This window comes from Parasteatoda tepidariorum, chromosome 11 (genome assembly GCF_982258835.1).
Source record: "Parasteatoda tepidariorum strain Cologne lab strain chromosome 11, Ptep-v5.0, whole genome shotgun sequence".
Taxonomy (NCBI): domain Eukaryota; kingdom Metazoa; phylum Arthropoda; class Arachnida; order Araneae; family Theridiidae; genus Parasteatoda; species Parasteatoda tepidariorum.
Genome location: NC_141765.1, coordinates 74,360,339 through 74,384,170, shown reverse-complemented (window position 1 = coordinate 74,384,170; position 23,832 = coordinate 74,360,339). Strand labels below are relative to the sequence as shown.

The window sequence follows — 23,832 nt, the reverse complement described above, 5'->3', positions numbered from 1 at the left end:
TCTTCATATATTGCGTATAACATGTACAGGGAAAACACAGGGAATTTTTTTTCCAGATTTGAGTGGCAACCCTGTAAAACTTTTCCCAACTGGGGCACCCTTCATTCACAAGCTGCATTACAAGCAATTTGACCTTGTTAAAGGATTTTTTTTCTCTCCTTGTTTTGTGAAACATGAAACATTTGCAGCAATCTGAAATTAAACAGAACAGCAAACATAAGATATAGCAAACAAAAACAATCACTTAAAAAGTAATTGAAATTTTATTATTTTTTATTTTTTTAAAGGATTAACTCAGCACCAAAATTTAAAAAATTTACTGTTATTTATGCTATAATATAAAATACTTAATTCTTATTAAAAGAAAAATAATTATCTAAACAGTTGCTGATTATCATGTAATTTTTCAAACTAAAATAGCAATTTTTGTATGTTAGGGAGTTACTATATATTTCTACTTCACAGTTATTAATATGTTTCACAGTGCTTTAGTTAGAGTAGATTATAATATAAGCATAGTGATTCCAATTGTAAAAGTTTTATTTTCTTTTCTAAATAATTTAAAAAGTCATGTTACTGGTATATTTGCTTTAAATCATATAACAGTATTTATTAAAAGAAATGGAATATTAATGTATGTTCTCAGTAGTTTTAATTTGCTAAACCAGACAGTTTCTCAAAAAATAATTGTCTCTATTGTGAACTGATAAAAAATATAATTTTCTAACTTTATTTTTTCAAATGGTAATTTTACTTTTTACTAAATGTTAAGTATCAATGTAATCATTCATATGCCTAATTAGTACACAGTTTTATGTCGACACATTGTTATTTATTATCTTAAATTGTCTGGAATTTATTATTAAATTATTGCACGTGTGTAAGATTTACTTGCTTGGAAATTTGCCTTTTGTCCAATCTCATCCCCTCAATGAGAAAACATTCAATCTTTGGTCATTTCATACCCATTGTAATTACACATCACTGACCGCCATCTGTTAGTGTAAAAGGATATTACTGTTTATATACTACATTCCTCCCCTACAAATCTTTAAAAAAAGAAAACATATTAATCAAAATAAACAATTACAAAACTAGTGTATCCCAAGGTTTCCATATTTGTTGTGATCGAAGTGGGATAAAGTTTTTATTAAGTCTTTGTAAGGGTTCTAAGATTTGCGCTGTCTTTATCTAAGTTACGGTGGAATGTCACAAATAAGAATATTCCACTAACATTTTACATTGTAGAACGCGCAGGTAATTCATCTTCTCCTGAATTTCCTAAAGTAGTCTCCTCAGTCTTATAAGATTGTTGTTGGATCACATGAGGTGGTGAGTGAGCTACTCCTAAATCAACAATTTCAGACAGTTCATTATTTTTAAACTGACTATCTCTTAAAATTTAGTCAACATGGCATCTCCATAGATGCCCATTGATGTTAACATTATAATGTAGTTGTCCATTATGTCTTACTACTGTTCCCAAATTTTACTTTACATCTAGTTTCCTAGCCTAGAATAGAGGAAATCTATTCTTTGGATCTCTTATTTCAATAGCAGCATGGCAGAACTTTTTCACGTTGTAGCATTTGGTGCTTTTCTATAACGTGTAAAAAAACTTGAAAGTTTTTGACATGTTTTCAGGATAATTTTTTTACTACACATAGTGATTGCTTTACTGTGAACAGACATCTTTCTTTCTGACTATAACTTGATGGTTTAATTGGAGTGCAAATTTTGTGCTTCATTTCATTTAATCTTAAGAATTGTTTAAATTCTTCAGAAACTGTGTACCATTGTCCCTGACCACAGTAATTAGAAAACTGAACCTGGAAAAACAGTCTCGTAAGCAATCGGTAGTAGCATGAACAGTAATAGTTTTCATTGGATATGCTTCAAGTCAGAATAAACATAAACTATTTTGTGAAAATCATGTTTGAGAAATGGTCCCACAAAATCGCTATATATATTCGTTCCTTAGGTGACAAGGGATACTCCCAGTAATGCACTTGAACTTAATTTGGTACTCGCTTAGGTTTCATACAATCAGCACAAATATGTGCCAGTTCCTCGATATCTTTGTCAATCAGTGCCGGATTACCCATTAGGCAGACTAGGCCATGGCCTGGGCCCCCTTTAAATGGATTTTTTGAAAATTAATTTTTAAAAATTAAGAAAAGCAATGATTTTTTTAAAAAAAATATATATATATTTCAGATATATATTAATAAAATACAATAATTTTTTTACATAATGTTAATCATATTTATTTATTACTTATTTTAGTTATTATTTATAAGTATTATTATAGTTTATGTATTATAAGATTTATCAATGTTTTTTAAGTTCAAATTTGTCATTTTTATTTGCGTTCGAAAAAATTGAAGGCAGTACTCTAGCAAACTGAGACTTGTTAGAATTAAATGTTGTTGACATTATTGAGACGTTTTAAATTAAAAAGAAGTTATTTAGTGCCTAAACTGAAGTGTCTCATAATTTATTTTTATAATTATTTAGTGTCCGTAATTCTGTTTGATCAATAAATAATTACAAAAATTTAATCTAAGGGCCCCAAAAACTTGAATGGCCTAGAGTCCCGCGTACGCTTAATCCAACACTGTTGTCAATATTGTTTCAGTACACATATGAGCGGATAATGGCTTTCATTTTTTCCATTGCCTAGTGTCCTGCATGAAGTTCTTGTAAAACTTGTCCTTGAAATTTCTTTGCAACACCTTCCGAACCGCATTTTTCTATATTACCTTCTTTCCACGTAAAATCACAACATCGTTTTAGATTGTCCAGAAGTGGATTTATCTCCTTGTCAGTTGAAGCAGCTTTTGCCAAATCCTTATGGGTCATTGGTAATGTTTCTGTTTGGAATAATAGCTGGAAAAGAGTTACTTCTTCTCTGCCTTTCAATTGTTCTGATTTTACTGGATTCCTTGACTAAAAGTTTGCGTTTCCATTTTGTCAATATACGATATCAAATTAAGTTCTGGTTGCATGGGTCTCTAGGTTCCATCAGGTAAAATTTGCGAAAGTACTGCTCCGAATCCTATTGGGGATGCTTCTGAAGCTAATGTTAATAATGGGTCATAGTAAATTAATACTAGTTAAGAGCAAATCTTTATTTAATATATATGTTCAAATGAATTTTGACTTTTTCATCACACCCATTTAACATCTTTTTGAATTAACTTATTTAAAGGATTAAAAATTGTAGCGAGATTCAGACAAAATTTGCCAAAAGAACTTACTAAGCCTAGAAAGCTTTAATTAACATTGTTTGGAATGGGTTTTGTGCAATCCAATCCTTTTTGTACCCTAAAAATTTTTTTCATTTTGGAAAAATTTGCTCTTTGATAAATTGGAATTAATAATAATAAATTTTGATAAATTAGAAAATTAACTCCTTCCATTCCCTGATATAACCTTTCTACATAATGTTAAATATCGGAAGCTGCATTTAATCCTTACATAAATCTTTTACTAACATACAGTCCTTTGTCTGTATTTATTGACTTTATTTTATCCGTCGTTGAACAGCCGATTCAGTTCTGGGTTTACGACTACTACTGTTAAACTCCGTAGCGTTGTAATTTTGAACCTATCCAGAAGACAAGGAAACTCCTGGATCAGTACCCCAGGGGTATTGATTTGTTATGGGAACATGGAGGACTTTGCGACTCGACAAATTTAACGGGCATTAGTCACCATTTACTTCACGGGGAGTCTTTGGCCGGCGGGGATCGAACAAAAGAACTCTTGGACATGGGCCCAGTGCCCTACCAACCAGGCTATCCCAGCCCTGTATTTATTGATAGCAATTTTTGGTTATCTTGATAAACCTTCATTTGTAAATAGGTGTGACAAAAATCTATTTTTAAAATTGCTTACCCCCATTTAAGCATGAAAATATTTCCTAAGTTTGAGCAAGGGATATTACAATACATTTCTTTAAACTTATTTCCGAAACTGTTCCGTCTGTATTGACTTCCATTATTACAAGTTTAGTTTTTATTGCAACCATTATGATAATCAGAGGTTGTTTTTTTGTTGCTCTTCATTTCCAAAAGCATTTTTCGGTTTTAATCCCTTCATATTTATTTCATCATTATTTTCATAAAAATTATCTTCAGCATCAATTTGTTTCAGTCTTGCTGAGCATAACATGCCATTTTGATGTGTTCCATTATGATCACTCAAACAACAGGAACATAAATCCTTTCGATCTGTTTTTCTTTGCAACCCTTAACTTACAACCCTATGAAAAGTGCATGTTCATTTAGACAAAAATCAATTTAATTAATAATATGAATATCATTTAATTGATAAATTACATATTTATTTTTATTCTTATTAGGATAGGATGGCTAATGCTAAATATGCAATATCTATGGCTAGAAAAATTGGTGCTAAAATTTATGCTTTGCCAGAAGACATAACTGAAGTTAAGCAGAAGATGGTTATGACAGTATTTGCATGCTTAATGGCAAGAGGCTATATTCCAAACATGGGTGATAAAATCATAGAACAATAATACCAGTGATTGTCTTCTGAAAGTTCAGACTTCTGTGACAATGTATACATACTTTTTTTAGAAACATTATTTTAAACATTTGATCTAAGTCAAAATATTTTAATATGCCTTATATTGTTATTTTTTATTGTTTTAATGTTGTTAAGGGGAGCAATTGTAAAAGTACTCTCCCATGAAAGCGTCAATGATCACTATGAATATTTTCCTCTTGTGTATTATTTTTACTTAGTTATTATGGTTATGTTTTTAATTTGTTTATTATGATTTATTTGTATTTCATTCACAAAATATCTAACATCGTATATTATCTTATTCATTAAAAATACTCTAATCTTGCCTTTTCATTGTATGTATTTTTATATATTTCAGTAATTTTTAATACTCGTATAGTTTTATATATTTTGTAAATTTTATAAATGTTTATGACTTTGTAAATATGATTACATTTTACTATTGCTATTGTGGAATTCTTTGGACTTATTCTTACATTCCTATTGCAAAAACCATTTTTCTAAATGAATGTTTTTGAAGCTTTTATATTTGGAATACCTTTTTAAAAGTATTATTTTTTGTATATTGCAGAAAGAAAAACTTTATAAAGTATTTTACATCATTGTATTAGATTAAAAAAGTTTTCTAGGCATTTGTACTAAACATAGCTTAGCTGCTTCAGCTTAAGTAAACATAATCATAAAATAAATTATCATAATTAATGTGAAATTTACAAAAGTTTAGATGATTAACCACTGAAATTGTTCTTTTTTGTCATGTAACAGTCTTGAATAAACAAATATTAAACTCTTTACTTTTTTTTTAAACATTTATTTGTTGAAATTAAATTACATAAATCTACACAACATCTCAATTTTCAATTATACACAATTAGTTCTCAAATCTCAAGCATATCAATTAAAAAAGAGGTGATAATATAAGGTTTAATACCTGGTTATGTAGAATATATTGACTTTTCCTGCTCACAAAAAAAGAAAAACTGACAAGTATAAAAAATCCAAGTTTTTGAAATAAGACATAATTTTTTATTGTTCATTTTGCTATATCTAGTGATACGATAGATTATTTTGAAGTTATACAGATATTGACATAGGCTTTGCTATATAATTCTCCAAAGAATTTCTCACTTATGCCTTTTGTTAATTATTTAAATTCTACTTAAATTTGTTAGTTAATTTTAAAAACTCTGAACAATATCATAAGTTTAAATGGAGCCTAAATAAGTTATACATTCTATAATATAAAAATTACCCCACTTCTTGAATATAGGATCCAATGTTACATATATATCCAAGGTTCTTGATTTTTGAACTGAAATTATAGTAGGCTTATTTTGTGGCATTATTTGTGCTTCATTCATTTAGTTCAGCGTTATTAATTTGTTTAGTATGTTTGTCAAAATAAAATAAGAATATTTCTTCGGAATGATACTTCATCTTTGCAATGATGAATTATGAAACAAAAAAACATGCATACAATTTCGGAATAATATGCATAAAATTATGAGTTAGCAAACTTTTGATTGTTAAAAACTGGGCCCCATCTTCAAGATGTTTGGATATCTTTCAAAAATTTTCTCCCCTTCCCCTAAAATTATAAGAAAAAAACATTCTACCCAAAATGATACTTTACCTATGCAATAATGCATTATGAAACAAAAACATACTTAATAGATAACAAGCTTTTGGTTGTTGAAACGGGGATCCTGCCTGCAAAATGTTTGAAATCAAGGGAATCTTAAAAGGCAGCCCCCATTCTAAAACCGGAAGGAAACAAAAATATTTCTACACAAAATGTTACTTCAACATTGTAATGATGAATAGTGAAACAAAAGCATACTTTCACTTGCAGCAGAAATATTTATTTCTATTTAACATTTTAATGACGATTATTTCTGTTTTATATTTTAATATTAAATGGGGGGGAGTTGAATATATTATAAAATTTATACAGCTTTATCAAAGCTAATTTAAGTGAAATCGATAAGCTTAAACAATTATAAGGAAGCGATACAACGATAAGGAAAAATGATTACATTATTCGTAGCCAATTTTGCATAATTAATTGCTCACAATACAGATCTGCTGTCTCCCCTCCCCCCCCCCAGTGTATATTTTAAAAAAACTTGGAAGTTATCAGATTTTATAATCTTAAATCAAATTTAGTTAATATCAAAACAATGAATTATTGTGTGGTTCTTCCTTTTCCTCCTATTCAAATCTTTCCTCACTTGTTCGTTTTGGCCTATGTCAAGGTAATTAAAGCCTTTTTAAAAAGGAAGGTAAAAATAAAGAAAATTAAGAAATTATCACTGTGTTTCTTGGAATTCAGGACCTTCTTGGAAATTGCTTAAAGCTGTTTTTCAGAGGCTCTGCCGTAATATGAAATTATGCTTTTTTTTGCGAATAATATGCTATTTTTATAACTGCCGTGAGTTTGCAGCTGTTATTCATCACTGTTAGGTCAAGTTTAGCATATCTAAAGCCAGTGCTGTCTATGCATATTTTGAAAACGGCACAAAACGTCAATATAAAGAAAAGCCACAGTTTTGTGAAAATGAAAAGTGTTTGTGGTCTTAATTTTTTAATATTTAAAAATTTACTCCAATGCTGCATTGTCTGGGCTCATAAAAATTTTCAAGAACTGAGAATATAGCAGTGATTTTGATAATTTTAATCTAGGTAGAAAAAAAAGTCGCCAAATTGGCGATTTTTTAAAAACTTTTAAAATATTTAACTTATTTGTCTGTTCTAAAGCCCAGATAATTCTTCATAGCAAGATTATATATATAGTTTAAATTCATCGCATTGATTCAAGTGTAAGGCACTTGAACAATGGCTTCGAAAACCAACGTTAACTGATGAGATTAAACGGCAAAAATTTTAAGGTAAATCTTGAATGGAAAAGCAATTTTTACAAACATTATTGAATTTTCTCACATATAGTGCCCAGGGGAGGGGAGAGTGGCAGTTATTTTTAAGACAATTTGTATGAAGCATGTTGTGAGTCTCAACATTCTTTTGGTTCCACAAATTTATATTCTTTTTCCTGGATTTATAAATGATTATGACCAGGGCTGAATTAGCCATTAAGCATACTAAGCACATGCATAGGTACCACAAAGCTCCAATAAAAAAAAGTTATTTCTAGAAATATTTTTAGCACATTTATATTCGATTATAAGCTTTTACTCAAGATCATGGTTTAAGCTAAATTTCTATTGTATTTCATTTAGTTGTGTATTGCAAGTATACCATCACAAAATGACCAATGCTTTTTCCTAACAGACCACCTACGTATAGTTTGTCTACGATAAAAACTCCCCGCCACAAAGTCTGCTGTTATGGAGACAAGAATAGCGCATTTCAGGGAGGGTAGTTTCTCTTCACTCTAGGGCTAACACAATAGACCAAAGAAAAAGATTACCTTTCGCTCTCTGACCTGAGCTGAAGCCTGTCCTAAACACCTTTACTTGAAATAGTTATTCCTCGTTACCATAGTCACTGCCGCGGATCCAGACGAATGGCTAGGGGAATTTCTTACATTAGACAAACTATAGTCAATAGCAGCGGTTCTTAACCTATAGGTCGCGACCCAAATTTGGATCGCGAAGCATATTTCTTGGGTCGCGCTGAGTCGAACCAAAAAAGTTAGTTAATACACCAAATAATAAGTAATACCAACACCTCCTAGAAGAAGTCATTGTAGCTTACTCAGCCTAATTTTGAATTTTTTGGGGGTCGCGACATGAACATATTTCTCAAATTTGGGTCGCGGCTTAAAAAGGTTAAGAACCACTGGTCTATAGCATATATGAAACGTCGGTGGATAGCTGAGGTCTGAAACATGAAACAAGAGCAGGGAAGAAGCTTTGTGTAAACTAGTGTAACAAATGAATTTACTACACTGACGTGTCAAATCATCCTTTTGATCTCTGAAGCATCTTGCGGACCGCTAATTGCGACCCTATACTTTTGCCCTTTTTCAGAGATGAATACTATTTAATAAGATATATGCTTGTTGCCCTTCTTGGTGACGACTTCTGTTACAAAAAAGTGGGAGGGCTTATGAAAAGACAGGGTTCTTGACATATTCTTTTAAACCAATTACATGATTAGGAGATCAGCTACTAATTTTTCGCGTACACTTGAAAATTGTACATTTAAAGCTTAAACAAATTGAAACAGTGCGACTCCATCTTGGCTCAGTGTTATATATATATATATATATATATATTAAATTTCATATTCAAGGACACTTTGTTTGACTTTAAAATTATTCATCTCTTTAAGTTTTAATAACGCAACGAGGCTAGAAAAAGAAACAAGAACCGCCAGAGATTCTTCGAAGACTTTACGACTGACGTAAAAAGTAACAATAAGTTAGCTTAACTTGTATTCCCCCTTCCCCTTTATAGATTATTGAAAATGTTACAACACTATGGAATTTTTATTTATCATAGGGAAAGTCATAGGATTAATTGATTTTAAATAGATTATTGCAACTGCCAATTACGTATGCTTGTCAATGGAATAATTTCCTTAGTTTCAAAATTAATGTGGAAAAAAAAAATAAACAGATTTTATAATGTAATAAGAGTTTTATTTTATTTTAGACGAAATGAATTATTTGTTTTTAAGAAGAGTCTGGTGTTAAAATATCCAAATTTGACGTACTGCGAGCAAAATAAAAAAGTAAACCCTCAGAATATCTTTTGATCTGATCTAATGATCGCATTTTCACATACTCAATCTTAATAGTTCGAGAACTTGACCTTAAATATGTTAATTAATTAATGCTGAAGATATTGCTGATTTGGTATTCTAACCCTTAAAATATGGGACAATTCTCCACAATCTGGAAAATATTGTCGCAATAAATTATACAGGAGAATGATTAAAAGTTAGGACCACTTTCTTTTTTTGCGTATTTCGCTATATCTCGAGAAACTGATAAGTGAATCAAAAAGTTTTTTACACAAAATTATAAAATTCGTTTATTCGAATATAATTTCATGTAAAATAATAATTTTGATATATGTTATCTAATGAAGGAAATCTAAATTGTAAGGTATCACATAGATAAATATGTAATTTTAAATTAAAAAATACAAGATTTAAATGAAATTGGTGAAACAGTTTTGGAGAAATCAAATTTCAAATATACCCCTTTTTATAATTTATTAACTTAGAAACTATTCTATCTATATAGCTCAAATTTTGTATATTGTTATTTAAAATTGCATACATGGAATGGTGTAAAAATTTGTGCACATTACAACTTAGAAATTCTTTTTTTACTATTAGATAAAAAAAAAAAAATTATAAAAATAGTAATAAAAATGAAATTATCTTTGGATAAACTCTTTTAAAACTATGTACAAAAATCTTTTGATTCATTTAAAAGTTTCTCGAGATTCAGCGGAATACGCAAAAAGGGGCGAAATTTACTTTAAGGGGTCCAAACTTTCGACTGCCCTCTTATTTAAACTATTGAGACCATATTTTCCAGATAGCGATTAGCTAACATCCATATTTTGAGGATCAGAATTCCAAATCTGCAGAAATAAGGTACGTTTTTCAGAGAAAGCACGTTTTTGTGTCTGATTTCGTAATTTATTGTATAATTAAAATATCGTCTGAATTAATTAACTAGTACATTCAAGATTTGACCCACTAACCCATTGAGTCCTTATACGGGAAAATCCGATTATTTAATGAAAATTTATTCAGTGTGGCCACTTTTTTATTTTGCACACGCCGTTTATGTTTTTATAATTAAAAAAATATTAAATTTATCAACTGTAGTTTTTTTTTCTCAATTTTCATGATAAAAATTTTAATTGTCTTAACTATAGATATGCTTTCTGTGTTTTATATTTTCTATAAATAAAAATGCATAGGAAACAGATAAAAAAAAGTAGTTGCAATATTGAATAGATGAAGTGCAATGTTAAAATGAAAAGTAATAACCAGTTTTAGTTAACTATAATACATTATTTTATAAAAACAAAACAACATATATTATATTAATGCATTAGCTTAATGTACTAAAATATTTCAAATCCTTTTTTAAAACCATAATTGAACTAGATAAAACTTCTCAAATAACATTAGATTATTTATGTACATCAAACATCTTGAAGACAATAAAAAATACTAGTTAAATTATAGAGTTTTTTAAACTATTAATTTAAAAATTAGTCTGTTTTAATGCACTTAATTGTTAAAAGTTGTTGTTTTTTTTAAAAAAAAATTTAAACTTATATAAAATCTTTTATTAGAGTTAGAAAAGACAGCTTTTCTAATTCATTATAATTAAACTTCCTCTCGCTTGCATGTGGTCTTTTTATAATTATCATTTTATAATATTTGCGTTTAAAACCTCGCTGTGCTGTGGTCACACTGACAAGCAAACAACAATCGTTTTGTTATAGCCAACAGATTATGTAAACAAAATATTCGAAGCATAAATAAATAAAACTGATATATTTTTTTCGTTAAGTTCCTTCTCTGACTATTTCTGAATTTACAATAAAATTAGTGTTCAATACAAGCATATTGTGCGTTATAAAGCAATCGCTCAATCAGTCTTTGACTTAAATACAAAACTCACTTTCTGTTGTTAATTTTCACAGAAGAGAAATCAAAATGAAGTAATATATTATTCATTTATAAAGTTAACTTATTATTAATTCAGAGCTTTAACTGTATATTCAACGTATTAAATGCGTAGAATATTTTTGATTGATTGTAATAAATAAATTGAGAGTATATAATAATTGTATATAAAATTTTTATTTTGCATTGTAATGTAAAATAAAATTTCAAACGCTACGTTTTTCAAGTGAGCGGGTAAAAAAAAAAAGAAGAAAGAATTTGATTTTGCCACTCCTAAAACAAAAAACGTTGGACGCACCACTTTCTGAAGATGGAGAGGGAATGGGGAAGTTGGTGACAGGATTTGGATTATCACCGATTTTTAATTCCCCCCTCTAGTTTTTAAAATTGCTAACCAGTGGCCGAGTGGTTAGCGCGTCTGACTGCGGAGTCGTTGGTTGCGGGTTCGAATCCCGCTCAGAGCATAGATGTCTCTTTCTCTGTGTTCTATGTCCTTTCTCCTTTGTGTGTGAATATGACCCGCCCTATAAACGGGTTTGTGGTTGTGTGACGTGGGCGACGCTGCTCCACCGCCGTGGCTTCGCCGCAGATGCCCACTGGGTAGCGAGTAGAGAGTAAGCAGCTCTGGTACTTTCTGACGCCTATAGACAATAGTTCCAAGTGCCCGCCATAAAAAAAAAATTAAAAAAAGTTCTTAAAATTTTAATTTCAGATTACTATAATTCTTGCAGAGATGACTTTATTTTAAAGAAACCTATCAAAAACTATATATATATATATACAGTGGTGGCCAAAAGTGTGGACACTTTTTGAAAGTTTCATAGTTTTCAACTTTGTGTGCTTGTAGAATATATTAATTTTCACTTAAATACAAACGCTTATATATCAAATTGAAGGTAATTTAATGTAGAATTTAATAATAATACAGTATTACAATATCTGTATAACAAAAAAAGTTTTGCAACAAATAGTCAGATCTATCTTAGATTTGCATTTTTTTAAAGTGATACTTACACAATCAATACTTAGTAGGATAACCCTTATTTTTTAAGACAGCTTCGCAGCATCTTTTCATCGAGTGAACGAGTACTTGAAGTTCATCTTTCGTAATCACATGGTGCCAAGAATCAATTATAGCTTCACTTAGTTGTCTTTTATTGGATGGACGTTTTTTTCGTACAAGAATTTTCAAACGTCGCCACAAATTTTCAATTGGATTGAGATCAGGGCTGTTTCCTGGCCATGGTAAAATATCTATGCCTTTATTTTGAAAGCATGCTTTGCATACTTTTGCTGTGTGGCATGGAGCTGAATCCTGCTGAAAAATGAATGGTGCGTTGTTGGGGAAGAGATCCCTGATGGAAGATATAAATTTTGGTTTCAGGACAGTTTCGATGTATTTTTTGGCAAATTGTAATGTAAATTGTTTGGAATTAAATGGAACTTTCTTTCTTTCTTTTCCTTTTTTTTTATTGTTATACGTATTTACATTTTCACATTTAACATTTAACTTTTTACCGTTATACTTAAAAAAAATTTCCTCCAGGGTAAAACGTAAATTTAAAAAGAATTTGAATTCAAAAGTTTAATCAGAATAAAACGGGGCATAAATAATAATATTAAAAAAATTTCTAACAGGAAAACTCTTACAGATGTAACTGGAGAAATAAAAAAGTATAGCATTTCACTATGATAAACATTAAAGTGAAGAAAAAAAATTAGTTCGATTGAACATTATAGTTTCATATTTTACAAATTTTGTTCATTGTTGCATATTTAAAAAAGTTATTATTTATTTGTATAGCTTGTTTTCAAATGAATACTTTTTTTTAATAAATTTAAGAACAAGTATTTTAAAATATCAAAAAAGTGATATTTTTGAAGAAGTGATATTTTTGTTATTGTTTATTTTAACAGGGTTCCCCTCAATACAGGTATGCTAATTGAACTTTATTTATTAAATGAATTACGTTTTCTTTTTATTTAGGATATTAAATATTTAGTTTCAATTTATAAATGTAATCAACTACCTTTATTCACGTTTTAATAGCATTACGAGTAAATGCGGAAAAGTTCATCTTCTTGTCTAGAAAATGTTTTCTTTTCTTTCCTTTTTTTCAACCGACAAAAATAAGAATTTACAAGACAAAAATAAGAATCTATTACACTAAATTTTATTTGTTTATTTTTTGTATTATTATAGGGAGGAATGGCAAAAGTGCTCAGCAACTCCTTTAATCGGCATATAGTGCGTTTATATTATAACGAAATTTATAATTAATTTTTCCATTGTTTTTTATAATTTAAATTATAAATATTCTAGAGCCGATATGACTTATATGATAAGTAACTTAGCGTTCACTTCCCACTCATGAGACTTGGGTTCGAGTCCCCATGTTAATTTAATTCGTATACTACTGTCGGTTGGCACTGACTACAGTTTCGACATACAATATACAGTGGTAAAGTGATCATGTCGTGAGGGAAAATAATCTTGCCCTCGAGCTAATCATGGAGTATTTTCATGTTTTTATTTTTCTTCCTGCTAATGTAAAGCAAATGTGAGCTTGTTTCAATTCTGATGTCCTCCATGAAAGTGAATTTTTCGTAAAACTTCACCAAGGAGTTCTCATGTACTCGAAGTTCGGTTCAAATAGCAAAACTACGGGTTTCAACTTTCAAAGCAAAAAAAAATCATCTGCATGAATTAATACTAGTACTAAAATAAAGTAAAATACCTTAAGTCTTGGATCAGATTAATCTTATTCAATTTATTTGTTATTATTTATTTATTTATTTATTGATAAAATGTAAATTTTATTTATTTTAGCAAGAATTTTGTATGAAATGAAAAAGAAAATATTATCATATAATCATTTAGAATTAATTTATTTTTGTTTTGTAAATGTACATTGCAAGATTTATTCCCTATCCCTTTCTTTTTCATTAGTAGATGGACGATTAATATATATTTAATTTAATATGTTTTAAAACTTAAAAAAATGTATTAAAATAAAAATAATCAATTAAAATAAAATAAAAAACCACAAAAAGTTAAAGATGGTAATTTTATTTTCTTGGAAATTTTTTGCAACATATATAATAACTAGTTTAATATAATTTCCATACATTTTTCATAGGTGCAAGTATTTATACTTTGAAACAAAATTTCATTTCGTACTTTAGAAAATTTTAAATACAGTGAAAGCTTGATAAATCGAGATTCATGTTCCGAGAAGTCTGATATTACGATACCTTCAAAACATAAATGTTCAAGACATTAACTCGTTCTAAACTTTGTTTATAACGCGTTAAAAAAAAAAATATTAGCTTTCCGCTAAAGCGGCAAAAATTCATTTGAGGAAAGGCAATTTTCTGATAAAATTAACAAAGTTATACGAAAGAGGACAAAATGGAAGACGTTTTTATTTATGTCTGATATTAATATAGAAAGTGAACGTCATTTCACCTTATTTTTCTCTTCCAATCATAATCCTTTAAGTTATCAAAGCATATATGTGTGGATAACCCCCAGCTAAAATATCTTCTTATATAAAAATGAAAAAAATCTTTTGCTATTATCAGAAATATTGATATATACAGGGCCGGATTTAAGCTTGGTAGGGCCCTAAGCTACTGAAAATGATGGGGGCCCTTATAAGTTCAATTCCATTTCTATACATCTAAAGTAAACTGTCACTATTTTTTATTGTTGAGTATTAACATTATATTATTAAAAAATTTAGTAATATTACTTTATTGTTAAATATATTAATTGTGATGAGACTATTATGTAGAACCTTTCTTTTATTGCACATACTTTTTGAACGAGGGGAAAAAGTTACAAAAGAAACACATTTTAAGCACAGAGTAAAAATTTGGCTTGCTGAACCACTATATATTTAGTTTTATTATATATTAGTTTTTTTTTAGATTCATTTTGAATATATTTTACTTGCAATTTTTAATGATTTTTTCGCGAATTTTTTTCTCAATTGTTTTTTCTTTACGTTACAAAATCTATAAGGCTTAGAAAATATGCAAAGAGTTAGAAAGAAAACAAGAAAATACAATTTGATTATTAGTTTTATTTTTTTATGACCGCCGTTGAACAACCGACTCAATTTTGAGTTTACGCCCTATCAAACAGGCTATCCCGGCAAAATTTATTAGTTTATTTTATAACAGTCATTGCACAGCCGACCCAATTTCGAGTTGGCGACTACTAATATTCAACTCCGTGGCCATGTCATTTTGAACCCAATCCAGAAGACAAGGGAACTGTTAGATTAGTACCCAGAGGCATTTATTTGTTATGAGAACTTGGAGGACTTTGTGACCCCTACAGATTTAACATTGCACCAGTCACCATTTTATACATGGGTATTCTCCTGCCGGCTGGATTCAAACTCCCATTCTCACGAGCACGAGTCCAACGCCCTATGAACGCGACTATCCCGGCCAAATTTATTAATTTATTTTATAACAGTCATTGCATAGCCGAACCAATTTCGAGTTAATGACTACTAATATTCAACTCCTTGGCCTTGTCATTTTGAACCGAATCCAGCAGTCCCTGGAGCTGGTGAGGGCCGTTATATTAATACTGTTTGTAAAAATAAAAAGAACATTACGTAAGCTGATATTATTTAATTGATGTCTATATTAAAAATATTTCTTCATTATTTTTGCTTTCTTTTTAATTATTTAAAGTACATTCGTTTAAATTTTAGTGCAAGAAAAAAAAATTGTCATTATTTATGTAAGTTTTAGGCTTATATTTTTAAGGATTTATTAAAGGGTCCATTAAATATCAGAGAGAATAAATGTCATACGGGTTTAAAGTATCAGCTCTGCTCTTGATGGTGTATAGTGGCTAGGATGTGAAAGAGCAACAGTCCCGGGCATCCAGCCAAAACGAGCACTCAACATATCAATGGAACACACTAAAGCTTTATATCAATTAGCAATTACTTTTTGATAATTACAATTGTAGAATAATTATCTTATTATAGAATGAAATGTTTTAAAAGACAAATATCTGTTAATGTTTAAAGTTTAATCAACGAAAAAACAGAACCAATATTGAAATCTAAGGAATTTATTATTTTTATTTCATGATAAAGTTTGTGACAGAAAAAAAAATATTAAAGCCTGATAGATTTCAGAATTTTAGAAACACCTTCTAGTTATACTATTCAATCAAATAGGTTTCGATGTCTTTCATCCCGGTCTCATCAGTGATTCAGCATATTTCGATATCATTTTTGTTTCGTTCTTACTTAATATTAATTTGTTTGCGACAGTTAATTTGTATACCTCTTTTACTACATTTTCGAGGAGTTTAAAAATATAATATTGAGGATTTTAACTGAAATGAAATTTGCTTTTTTTTGTATGCCTCTTTTATTACGTCATCATCATACCCACACGCAACTGTCTACTCTAAATAATGCTATATAGAATGAGATAGCAAAACAAACGTGTGTTTAAATTCTTATTTTAAATTCTTATTCAAAAGTATTAGTTAATTTTTATTTTTATTTTGAACTGTCAATATCTGTCCTTTTTTTAGATATTTTAAAGTGCTATTTAAAACTGCTGCATTTCACATGAAAGCATTAAATATATCATTTGTACAATTTTAAAGTAAAATAAAAGGGAATTCAGATCCTTAGAAACAGATATTAAATAGCCTGATGATCGAATGATGGGGCAAAAAAAAACTTTTTTACCTTTTAAACTAAAAAATTTCTTATTTATAAATAATTTATTAATACTCAAATTGCTTGAAAGATGATATGTTCCCTACTAATGACAACGAAGTTTTTTGTTTTATTCAGTCATTTATTTGTATTTATTATGTCCGACAATGTAAAAAAGGGGAAAAAAATGCATTTTGGGCTTCTGAGGGCCCCAGCTCCGCATAAAACTTTAAAAAAAGAGGGGGGGAGTAGGATCTGGGGGCCCTTGTCATCTCGGGGCCCCAAGCTACAGCTTATTTAGCTTATATGTAAATCCGGCCTTGGATATATACTTCAAATGAATGTACAGTGCGCAAATAAATAAATAAATGGATCCACCGGAATAAGTTTTGATCTAAAGACCGGATCTTTATGTTCTAGGATTCATTCTTAATCCTTAGGGTGACGTCAATGTACTATGACGTCAAATGACTGCAAACGATATTTTAAGTTAGGAAATTAGACACAAAAACGTACTTTCTCTGATTAAACATACCTTTTTTCGGCGGATTTGGATTTTTGACCCCCAAAATATAGTAGCCGCAATTTAGAAATAATATATGAAATATATATATATATATATATTTCTCCCACTCCTGGAACCCTTTTACCCAAAGATAATTTCACGCAAAAAATAATTTTTAATAATTATTTATTAACTTTTATTGTTTAATTTAATTGAGGATGAAAACATTTTGAATTACGACGTATAAATTTTTCGTACCATATTGATCTAGATATTTTTTTCTATTGAAAAATTTAAAGTTTCAACAGTTTTTATTGAGTATAAGCCGAGAAAAATTAAAATTAATTATTTAAAAAAAATAATTTTGCGACAATGACGAAATATTTAATTGGGGTGATTAATACTTAAATGTGCCGACCGGCCTGTGTAGGGGGCAGGGAACTGTCATTGGATCAAAAAGGTCCTAGGTTCGAATCCCGGGCAAGGCATGGATGTTTCTTTCTCTCTCTGTGTGTTTTATGTCATTTCTCCTTTGTGTGTGAATGTGACCCGCCCTATAAACTGGTTGTGGTTGTGTGAATGGCGTGGCAGAAGTCGAATTCCTGTCCATAGATGGCGCCACTGAAAAACAGGAGCAATCGCTCCCCCACTGCCTAAACAGGCATACAACAACAAAAAAAAAATATTTAAATGTGGTTAACTTACGAAGAACTTTATTTACGCCAGCGTAGCGTAAAATTTCATTCATATTTTTTTTGCTAATAACAGATTGCTAATCCTTTTTATTTTAATTATAAAATAAGATATTTCTTTTTTTAGTCGTCTAAAAATTTATTCGTAATTTAGTAAAGAAATTTGAATAAAGCATTTTATTGAATAAAAAACATTTTATTCAACGAATGTTTGTTTTATAAAACCATATTTCTGATAGAATGTGATTATACATCAGGTTGTGATTATATTTAATGTTATTATATTTCATTTTATGGGGAAAAAAACAAACTATAGTTTGTTTTTCTATAATTGATACTATTTCCATAATATACATACATATGCATAAATTTAAAATAATATATTTGTAAAATTCCCTAATATACATTTAATAATTATTAATACGAATACGTAGTCAACATCTTTAAACATCTTAAAATTTCTCAATATCTAATAATTACCTGTCCACGAGTGTTTAGCAGAACTATTTTACCAGCTATTAAATTAAATTTTAACTTTTTTAAAAATCTTATTCTTTTCGCTACCACGTATATTATTTTTTCATTAATATACTAATAAATTTTTTACTATAATTCAGGTTTTCCCTTAAAGCAAAATTCTTTATAAATTATTGTCAAGTTTTTATTAAAAGAAACTTTAGAATTATTGCATGCTAGCTGAGAATTAAATCTTGTTAAGAAATTAATAACATTCTGCTGTTTAAAATTATTCGATGCAATGCAAAACAACTGACTATTTACTAAGCATTCTCGGTTTACGAAAAATGGAGTGCGACTTTAACATATATTATCAAAAATAGTGCTGATGTTTTAGTTTCAATGTTGTTTTCAATTCCATATAGTTTCCTAACTTGAAATTTTTTAAACCATTTGAAAATAAAGAGAGAAACTGACGTACTTCCTTCGCCTATGACTTTTCCACATGCAAATGGTGAAACCATGAGAAGTATTGCCATGGGTAGAGAATTCGGCTTTAAGCCACCTATAGCCCATTTCGATCGCCGAAATGTCCGGAGTATTCGCGATAGCAACTTTCGAATACGACATCTGGGGAGAAGACCGGTTCCATGTCTTGACTGTCACTCTTCCCTCTCCTCCCCTTCTCAGCTGTGAAGGAATGCACGACGATATTTTCCTCTTTCTCAATATTTTTCGTATTTACTTGTCAAAAATACTTTTTAGAATTTCCACGACATTTCCTTTTAGAACAATGTTCAATGGAGTTTTCAGTTCTATATAGTTTCCTAACTTAAAAGCTTTTAATCTATTTGTAAATCAAGACAGTTGTTGTAGTTATTGTTGTAGTTAATTTACGTCGCACTATGGGCTATTGGCGACAGTCTGAGAAACACCCCTGAGGATGATCCGAAGACATGCCATCACAATTTTGATCCTCTGCAGAGAGGATGGCACCTCCGCTTCGGTAGCCCGATCTGCACGCGAAGTCGAGCACTTTACGATAGAACAGTTTAACGAGGATCAATACTGTACGCCCTCGGTCCCTACGCAGACTGATCCAAGTGGTCACCCACCGCACACTGACAGTAGCCAGTGATGCTTGACTTCGGTGATCTGCTGGGAACCGTGTCTAAACGATCAGTCCACTGCGGGACTAAATCAAGACAGAAACTAACGAACATCCTTCTCCTGTGACTCTCTACACGCTGATGGTGAAATCATGCAGTTTTGCCATAGGTAGAGAGTTCTGATCTACGCCACCTGTAGCCCATTTCGATCACCAATAAGGATAACATGACAAGCTGTCGAATGCGTAGCCAAAATTTTTAAGTGTCATAAAATATCTCAGTATCTTATATGTCATCCTAACATCGTAATTTTAAAATTAAATTTTTGATTGCCTGGCTTCACAGAACTACTCAACTAATTATTTCATTATATTTTTTTATTCTTTCCTTATGCTACCACTTAGATTTTTTCCGATAATAATATAAAATATTTTGCTTAATTTTTATTGGTACTTAAAGTTTTTCTTTAAATTGACACTCATGTTTTAAGTAATTAAGTTTTTGTTCGTCTCTCAGAATTAAAGTCAGTTAATTGATAAGAATTTAAGAGTATTTTCTATGTTAAAATTGCTTGGTGCAAAACCGACTGATTGTAGTAAATAAGTGCACCATTTCTCTAAGATTGAACGACCAAATTATTTATTTATTTACTTTATTGTTTGGTTTGTGAAATATATATACATATTAGTGCAAGTCAAAAAAAAAAAAAAAAAAAAAAAAAGGACAATCTGTTTCTTTTGTTTTTCAAATGAACAAATTCGAACCGGAATTTTATTTTGACGTTTAAACTTATATATATAAGTTTAAACGTCAAAATAAAATTTCTTGAAGTTAACAGTGTAATATATATTACACTGTTAACTTTAAAAAATTTGTTCTTTTAAAAAAAGATGTTCAAAAAACTTACTTTTGATAAAATTAGTTTTCAGTTTTAGCACAATTCTCAACATATTATTATAGCATTATTTGTTATTAGGAAAATCTCTTATTTTGTTAAAAAGCAAATGCTGAAATTTGGAATTTGTAAAAAGAATTTGAAACCGTGCCAATTTCAGAATCATCATTTAATTAGAAAAATGTAATAAAAAATACACAATTTTCAAACTTATTTTGATTAAAAAAAAAAAAAAAAACCAGCAAGAGGGTTATATTTTTTACAGATAACTGTGAATATCAATTTTTCTAATATTTAGTCATAAGAGGATATTGCTCCGAAGAAGATTGTTCTTTAGAATAACAATACAATCTACATTTTCTTCAGGCACTTTTATTTTTGCTTCTTTAAATTTTCTTGCCTAGAAGACTCGATTCTTCTAGGGAAAAAAAATGTAAAAATTATTATTTCTATAATTAAATATATTAAATAAATTATGTAAATTAATTTTGATTTTAGTAATGAGATCCCCGTATAAATGAAGTAAAAACAACGTAAAAAAACCCAAATACTGTCAGATAATAAAATAAGTTCATATTTTCAAATTTTAAAAGTTTAGAAAATCATTAATAATTTATAAATCGATTTAAATTTTCTTTTCAAACGAGATTAAAAAGAAAAAAAAAATTGCTTTTGGTCTTGGTCAAAAATTAGCTGAATAATTGTATATTGCCTAGAAGCTTCAAGATATGTTATATTAACTATTAATAAATAAACCTCTCCGAGCAGAACATTATTTCAATTTTCTCTTAATTGTCTGAACTTGGTTGCTTAACAACGGAGTAGAATGAGATATTCCTCTCTGTAATTAGTGAGGCGACTTGGCTTGATCTAATCTTTTCGAAATTTTGTCTACCCCCTCCCTATTTTGAGGGTCAGGAAACCAAATATGTAAAAAAAAATATTTATTCAGAGAAAGTGCTTTTTTGCGTCTGGTTTCGTAACTTAATTAATAGTTGGCACTAAATAATTAGCATATTTGAAGTCACCCCAGAAACCATTATGTTTGACACTTAATGCGCGAAAATCCGATCATTAGAACGAAGCTATTCAGGGTGAGATCTTTTTTTTGCGCACTGTGCATTCCTGAGCAGAGGAGAAAAGGGAAAGGGTCAAGAAGTGGAACTGGTCATCTTCCCAGATGCTGGTTAAACTGCTTGTATGAATGTTTAATAAAATATGATTTTATTTTGCTGTTGTAGTTCATTTACGTCTCACTAGAGCTGCACAATGGGCTATTGGCGACGGTCTGGGAAACATCCCAGAGGATGATCCGAAGACATGCCATCACAATTTAGATCCTCTGCAGAAGGGATGGCACCCCCGCTTCGGTAGCCCGACAACCAGCACGCGAAGTCGAGCACTTTATGGTGGAACAGTTCAGCGAGGACCCATACCGCACACCCTCGGTCCCTACGCAGACTGATCAAAGAGGTCACCCACCCGCGCACTGTCCGCAGTCAGTGATGCTTTTTAAGCTTCTTAAATGAATTTTAAAATCACAGAAGTCGAGATTATTTATTTGATATATCATGGATGGTTGATTATGTAAAGCTAAGTACAGATACCACTGGGAGTTAAAATTCCCCATAAGGCTTCCGGGTCACTACTTCCAACTGATTTTTACGCCAAAGTTTAAAAAAGCTCGCCATGAAGTATTATTATACTTGTGTTTACAATATAACGTGTTCTTTAAATTTATCTTTAAATGAAACAAACGAATTAGGAAGACTCGGCAAGCTTGCTATAATGCTACCAAAAAAATAACAAACAGCGCTACTCAACACATATATAGCCAAATAAGGGATAACACTCAAAATATGGCAAGCCTTGCACTTTAATTATACTGTGATATTAATTTTTTAAATTCGTTTAAGCCGCACGATACTTTAGAATCTATAAATTACTGAAAACTGTTATGAATGGTAAAATTACGCATAAGTTTGAACCCAAATTACAATAAAAAAACATCTTAGAATATTAAACCTGTTCACATATTGCCTCGCAAGTATTCCATTAGTGGAGGGATACACCGGAAAGTTTCTAATCTTCTTCCGGGTTTGGTAGCTTGTTATTGTTTACGTTTTGTCAACCATCCATACTCTCAACAACAGTGCATGACTTTTTTTCCCCTTTGTATTTTCCCTTTTCCCTACAATTTCGCGGTTTCTATTTTTGTTTTATTTACTTTTATGATGTAATTTGAATGCGCGCGCTTACTTTGATTGTGTCAACGGGTCTTTATACGTGGAGACATAAGTCTCTATATTTCAAACAATCATTTCGCTCATGGGTTGAATGTGGGTGTGTAGGCAAAAGCAACTACTTAAATTACAAAAACTGATGTCCCGAACTATTTAAAAAATCTTGCCATGATGGTTTTAAACAGATTTATCAAATTTAAAACTAAGATAGTTTGTTGTAAAATTATAATTTCGATATAATGCAAAGACGTTAAAATTATGTAGTGATGTTACGCATTCTTAAACTTGGTTCATTACAATTTGTTGATTAAAATATTTTTCTTAAGTACTTATTACATTACATACCATTCGTAGTTTGAAAAGAGATACAATACAAATATAAAATGAGTAATGCGGTGGATACAGACAATATGAAAGAATGTCCAACTTTATTAGTGAACTCTTGTCATCTTTTAATAAATCATGATTTGAATACATTAAATGAAAACGAAAACCACGTTTTCCAAAGAACTTTTAAAGTTGTATATTTAGGCTATGCAGTACTGGACAGAAGATATACTCAACCAATGTTACCGTGGCTAATTGCTGAAATTAAAAGGCATGGGTTAGGTAATGAAGAAGAAATATTTATTGAAATTACACAACTATCTTTAAAAGCTGTTAGATGTGAGGATGAACATATTGTATTTGAACATAAATTGCAATCAGTTTCTAAGTTTTCACAGTCTACTCTTGATTCTTCATGTTTTACTTATATGACCAAAGAAGTGGCTGGTGGACCATCAGCATATCATGTCTTTCAAGCTCCCAATGAAAATTCAGTAATGTATTTTATCTATTTTTCTTATTTCTTTGTGTTGGCACTATATCAATTTGCAACAAGTAAAATAATATTTATGATGTACAAAAACCAGAGCTGGAGAGTCTAATGCGGAGATATTTACATTTCGCTATCCGTTCACATTAATTAAAATCAATATGGTGCCAAGAGATTTTTGTTCTTAACAAAAGTTTTCTTATAAAGTGTTTAATGCTTGTATTAAATGTTTGAG

The 23,832-nt window shown here is 29.9% G+C and overlaps 2 protein-coding genes and 1 long non-coding RNA gene across 5 annotated transcripts in view; 2 read left to right on the top strand and 1 right to left on the bottom strand.

The window, feature by feature from the left end:
* Fim (plastin-2 fimbrin) overlaps positions 1-5,348 on the top strand; it is a 36,711-nt gene extending 31,363 nt beyond the window's left edge. For all 3 annotated transcript variants that reach the window (XR_006224664.3, XM_043038874.3, XM_071187684.2), the window contains one exon: positions 4,367-5,348. Coding sequence is in view for 2 of the 3 variants with exons in the window: in XM_043038874.3 (XP_042894808.1) it covers positions 4,367-4,543 (177 nt within the window). In the remaining variant the exon portion in view is untranslated. The remainder of the gene's footprint in view (positions 1-4,366) is intronic.
* On the bottom strand, positions 75-22,670 carry LOC139427077 (uncharacterized). The gene is made up of 3 exons (XR_011638250.2): positions 22,563-22,670; positions 7,982-8,081; positions 75-192 (listed from the first exon to the last, which is right to left on the bottom strand). It is a non-coding gene; the product is annotated as an uncharacterized LOC139427077 (long non-coding RNA).
* Positions 22,616-23,832, top strand: part of LOC107436388 (TBC1 domain family member 1) — a 90,556-nt gene continuing 89,339 nt past the window's right edge. Inside the window, exon 1 of the mRNA XM_016048090.5 lies at positions 22,616-23,601. Coding sequence (XP_015903576.2) covers positions 23,164-23,601 — 438 coding nt within the window. The 5' untranslated portion in view covers positions 22,616-23,163. The remainder of the gene's footprint in view (positions 23,602-23,832) is intronic.